Here is a 6,000-nt window from a genome sequence, read left to right as displayed (position 1 = left end):
GGAATGAATCCACGGGGACGGTACGACAGCCTTTCAAGGACCAGGCACCGAGATTAGAGGCTCTATAATGGGGGAGAGAGAAGAGAGAGAGAGAAAAAAAAGAAGGGAAAAAAGAGATGTACTACCAACAATGATAACTAAAGGGATACAGAGGGGGTGGGGGTGTCATCTACCGGGAACCAGATCAACATCATCTGCCGCTATATTTGGATCTATAGAGGACGCAAGGAAGGAAAAAAAAGACACAGATATTAGTGTGAAAATAACAAAGAGATCACGTACCGGGCTGTAATGGATGCTATTGGGGGGTTGGATCACGGTGAAGTATATAAAACACACACACGGTGGGGATACTGGAGAGAGGAGGAGGATGGAGGATGTGTATGGGGGGGGTCATGGGATTATAGCGAAGTGATGGCAGCTAGGAGTAGTAGGGGGTAAAATGAGTGGAACCTAACGGGGAAGATGCTGGCTGGGAAAGAAGTGATGGGGGGGTGGGGAGAGGGTGCATGCAAATCCATCAGAATGGTGCTGTCTGGATGTGCAAGAGGATGGCTGGAGCAGGAGATGGAGGGAAGGGGGAGCAGCGACTGACAGCCAGAGCCGAGCAGGAGGCACAGACAGGAGCTAGCGGAGAAGTTTGAGATGTGAGAGCGGGGGGGGGGGGGGGGGGGGGGAGGGAAGATGGGATGAAAAATGGGTCGCCGGCCGTCAGGATGATTACCCACAGGCCGTGATATGAGAAATATACAAATGTTGACGGCATTAACAAAGAAGGCACAGAAAGTCAGAGGAAATCACAAGGAATGAAGCACGATACCGTCAATTATACAGATAATAAGTATCAGATTTCAGGCTGGGGGGTCTGTGATCTACTTTGTTGTCATCGATTTGTCACTACATTTACAACTTTGTTGTCATGTTGCTGTATTCTTAAACAATATCGGGTACCGTTCTCCTACTTGTCAATGACGGGATGCACCGTGACGTTGGACCACCCATCAGTAAGGTGTATATGGCTGGTAACACAGAGATTCTACTGGGGGACAATGAATGGCGTCCGGTCAGCTGCAGCTAAGCCGGTCACTTAGGCCACGTTCACACAGTCAGTATTTTCCATCAGTACCTTTTAATGGCTAACTGAAAAGATGGTAACACATTGCAGCTTTCGAGACTACTCAGGTCTCTTCATCAGGCAAAGACTAATACAACATCTGAAGAGTCACATATTTATACACAACACAGCACAGAAATAACACAATAGATAAGGCAAGTGACGTGAAGCAGAATTGTCATTATGGGAGAGGGAGGAGTCTGGAAGTTTTATTGTCCTCTGATTGGGGTCTCCTAATGTGTTATGTGATGACCCCAGAAGGTCTTAGGAGCAAATTCCTTAATTGATGTAAAAAGACCTAAATCCATGTGACACATTCATTCCAGCATTGATAGTGTCTAGGGTCGCCATGAGCTTGTACTCCCAGACCCTCCTGTCTCTCTGAGATGTGAAGTCTGGGAGTACAAGCTCATGACGACCCTTGACATTCTCAATGCAGGAATGAATGTGTCGCATGGATTTAGGTCTTTTTACATCAATTAAGGAATTTGCTCCTAAGACCTTCTGGGGTCATCACATAACACAGAACCAGACCGCAATCAGAGGGCAATAAAACATCCAGACTCCTTATCTATGAACTGGTCCAATACTTATGTTTCTCCCGCTCCCATAATGACAATTCTGCTTCACGTCACTTGTCTTATCTATTGCGTTATTTCTGTGCTGTCTTGTGTATAAATATGTGACTCTTCAGATGTTGTATTAGTCTTTGCCTGATGAAGAGACCTGAGTAGTCTGGAAAGCTGCAATGTGTTACCATCTTTTCAGTTCGCAATTAAAAGGTATCAACCACTGAGGACTCTCAATTCTGAATATTCTGCTATCTACTGGCTAACACGGTACAAAGATTTACATCTTTCCTGTATCCACATGGTCATAAGTATTGAGAACACATTTTTAAATAGGATTATATAGGAGCCATGTTGGTATAAATTTTCGTAAGTACACCAGCCTCATCAGATCCATCATGTATCCAGTTTGTATTGTGGAATCTGATGACAGATCCCCTTTGAACAGAGACAGAGGAGGACAGATACTTATGGCTGTCACAACAGAACTGTATATTGGTCCATGTCAAGTATTAATGACGCATATGGATGGTTAAAGGGGTTTTCCTAAAATGACAAGTTAGCCACTGTCCTGAAAATAAGAGATAATGTGATGTTCACAGGGAGATCGGACCACTGGGCACAATAATACGAACGTCCAAGCTACACGGCACCAACCTGTGCAGTGCTCTCCTTCAGGCTGATTAACGGCATAAGGTCGGGTAAGTAAAAAACCCAAGATTTGAAGTTCGTCGGGAATTGTGACCAGTGCAGGATTTCACACCCCAATCTGTATAAATGCCTATGCATCTCTTTCACAGACAAATCCAGCGATACCTTTACATGGCCAGTCCGTTCCTTCGTTACGGAGAAACCATTGTTTGAATTAATATGCAAATGAGGCTGAAGTGCTATGGTAGATCTGAAGTCTCTGTCACTCCACCTCTATTATCGTCAAGCACCAGCTCCTGCTTGACCGACAGCCTCTACGCTGTGTGACTTCAGGCAAAGGAGCAATCAGTTAAACAGTAGAAGGTTATGATGGGTGGTGAATACAGCTGGAGTGACAGAGGCTTAAGATCTACCATAGCTCTTCAGCCTCATTTGCAAATCAATTCATATGCCGATTTCTCAGTAGCAAAGGACCGGACGGGCCATGTAAAGGAATTGCTGGACTTGTCTTTGAAAGAGAAAAATAGAGCTTGTGAATGCGAAATCCTGCTGATGGATTCCTTTCAATGGTAACTGTGTTTTAAAAAAAGCTTTGAATAAATCAATAGTACAGGTAAATATAAGAAAATTTCTAATACATCTCATCAGGGAAATCTGCTTCTTTCTCCACGTAGGAGACACTTCTCTCCATTCCCTCCGCCTCTCAAAGTGGCAAATCACTCTGAATAAAAAACAGCTCAACGCTGTCTTTCTTAAAATGAGAAGGAACGCCAGCTGAGTGTGATGTCAGGTTATACCTCCTATTATACTCTAAGGTGAAGAACAGAGTGAGAAACGTGCAGAGGGAGACACAGGAGGAGTGTGCTGAGCTGGATTCACATCTACCCAGCTCACTACTGCTGTCTAAATTCCTCCATACCGATGCTGCTTTTCTCTGACTGTCAAGGAATGAACAGCAGGAATCTCTTGTGTCAGTGTGGGTTGTGTATGGGAGATATCATAACCCATAGTGTCCATCCTCCAACTCAGTCAAAATTAAGAGACAGGTCCCCGATTCATCATTTGTGATTTCTTTCTGCACCACATTCTTAAAATGGCGCACAGGGTTTAATTAAAAAAACACCATATCTTTGTTTGCAACCACTTTCCGATATATGATGTACTTGTACGTCATATGTCGGCTCCCTGTCTTTGTTGCAGGCTCAGGAGTTGAGCCCGCATCTTTCCCGGCAGAGGATAGATGTGTTATTCAGCCCCGTTATATTCTGCTGTCAATCTGTGACTGCGGCATATACAGCGTAACTGATCTAACTGCTCTATGGCGCCCCGGTCACAGATGAGTTGCCATTACAGTCGGAGGTCTGCGGAAAACCCCTGTGCTTGTCATGAGGACACTCATAAACTATAGAAGACCGTGATTATTACATACTTAAGTATGGCTTGAGAAAGACCTATGGTTAGGTCAAAACGTAACCGTATACTTCTGGAATACTCGCTTCTTTTTTTCCTTATACTGCGGTGACGCACTATTTGGTGAATTGTGACAACAAATAAAAAAATAATAGTAAAACTTTTTTGCAATAATTTATCGTTGTGAGTGCAACTGTTTGTTCTCGTGACTATATTTTGGCTGTCAAGCTGACAGCGTGCACAGAGAAGCTGCCACGCGCCGGCTCCCAGGGATCAAATGTACTGGCATCTGTATAAACGCCAGTAAAATTGAAGTGCTGACCGCCGGGTCAGAGCGACGCCAGCAGCACGATCAGGTCATGTGATCACGCTGCTGATGTCACTCACCGGTGCCCAGAAGGGTGAACACTGGTGGTAAGTGTGCTCCACTCTGGAGCTGAAGAAACCACCAAAGATTAAGGGGGGGGTACATAATGTGTGCAGGGATATGGCATGGGGATGGGGGGATTTAATGTGTGTGGGGAGATTTGAGGACACAATGAAAAGTATGTATGTATGAGGGCATGTATGAGGAAACAGTATGGGGGATGGGTGCAGACACAGTATGGTGAGTGGGGGGATGGGTGCAGACACAGTATGGTGAGTGGGGGGATGGGTGCAACAGTATGAGTAGTGAATGGGTAAATGTATGTGGACACAGTAGGTGGAGAGAGGGTGATGGGATGTGTGCAGACACACTATGGGGAGTCGTGTATGTATGAGCAGACAGTATAGACAGTGAGGGGGTAAATATATGAGGAGACAGTATGGTGAACAGAGGGATGTGAGAGGAGACAGTATGAGGAGGGAGGGGAATAGTGTGAGGCGACAGTATATTGCAGATATTTTTATTCAGGAGCATTATAATGACACTTCTATCTTTAAGGGCATCGTGTGGAGATTTGTTGCAGAAGATCGGAGAAGATGGAAGTCTACAGAGACGAGATGTGGGTGAGAAAACTCATCATGGGGTCTGGAGAAGAAAATAAGGAGAACGACTCCAGAGACGACGTCATCTATAAGGTACCTGGATGTAAATATTATTTGTGATACTGACTAATTCTCATGTTTTTATTTGTTAGGAGCATTACAGGGGTTGTCCAGGTTTGTGCTCAGTCTGCTGTCATTCCTTGAGTCTGCAGACTTCTGAATTCTCACAGTGCGCACTGAATGCTGTCAGGATTCTCTCGTGCCGGTAATTTACATACATGCGGTCACATGCTGACTAGACATGTGTGGCCTCACTCAATGAAAATGAACAGAGCGAGGCCGGGCACGTTTAGTCTGAATGTGGCCAGAAGTATATAAATCACATGCTTGTGCTGACATATGACCGTGTACTCTTACCACCGGTACAGGAGAATCCTAAAAGTGTGCAGTGGTTGTGAGAATTCAGAAGCTGCAGTGTCAGGATTCAGCTCTGCAGGTTCCAGTAGCCATCACATGGACACTTCACTCATATGTGATTTTCATAGTTATGGTCCTGTGACAACGAGCTTCTCTTCCTGCTTCTCTCAGGTTTTCACTGAACATTGAGAGCATTAGGGAGAGCAGCTCGTGGGTACATGACTAAGCGTGCAAATCGCATGTGTGTTTGGGGAGGGGGCGCCGAACTGAATTCTTGCCCCGGGTGCCAGAGAGCCTAGATACACCTCTGAGCCACAGGGAGGGGGTAACAACACGCTTAGGGTGCTGACATTGAGGTAAGTGGCCTACTGATTTGATTGTCCCAACCTGGCTTCTCCAAACGTCTCCATGGGATCACCTCAGCTAGGGCTGAGGTCCCACAAGTTGTAGAATGTCATGGTGCCTGGACTGTTGTTCTGTAAAGTCTCATATCAGAAGGAAAAAGATCTTTTTTATACCCACAGCTGTCCTCCAGGCCATGAACCACAGGTCAGGGGGAAGGTGGGATGAAGTTATCTTTCGCTGTTTGAATAGATACCATATATACTCGTGTATAAGACCAGATTTTCAGACCATTTTTTTGGGCTGAAAGTCATATATATGAGTCATATACCTGGGGGTCGGCGGGGGGAGGGGGAGCAGGGGTGTCAGAGATCATACTGACCCCCCGGCGCGGTCTCTGCAGCCCCCAGCTTCTCTCTCCAGGTCTCCATTCCTGCTATTAGTGGTCACGTGGTACCATTCATTAAACTCATGAATATGCGCATATTCATGAGTGTAATGAGCAGTATCACGTGACCGCTGAGGGCA

The 6,000-nt window shown here is 45.5% G+C and overlaps 1 protein-coding gene across 6 annotated transcripts in view; it reads right to left on the bottom strand.

The window, feature by feature from the left end:
* Positions 1-6,000, bottom strand: part of ADGRB1 (adhesion G protein-coupled receptor B1) — a 758,475-nt gene that overhangs the window by 191,219 nt on the left and 561,256 nt on the right. For all 6 annotated transcript variants that reach the window (XM_073555047.1, XM_073555046.1, XM_073555048.1 and 3 more), the window contains exon 18: positions 1-62. This exon is cut by the window's left edge and continues 65 nt beyond it. In XM_073555047.1, coding sequence (XP_073411148.1) covers positions 1-62 — 62 coding nt within the window. The remainder of the gene's footprint in view (positions 63-6,000) is intronic.

This window comes from Dendrobates tinctorius, unplaced genomic scaffold (genome assembly GCF_039654945.1).
Source record: "Dendrobates tinctorius isolate UK_male_01 unplaced genomic scaffold, ASM3965494v1 ptg000215l, whole genome shotgun sequence".
Taxonomy (NCBI): Eukaryota; Metazoa; Chordata; class Amphibia; order Anura; family Dendrobatidae; genus Dendrobates; species Dendrobates tinctorius.
The sequence above is the reverse complement of the archived record's forward strand: the minus strand, read 5'-3'. Positions and strand labels throughout refer to the sequence as shown.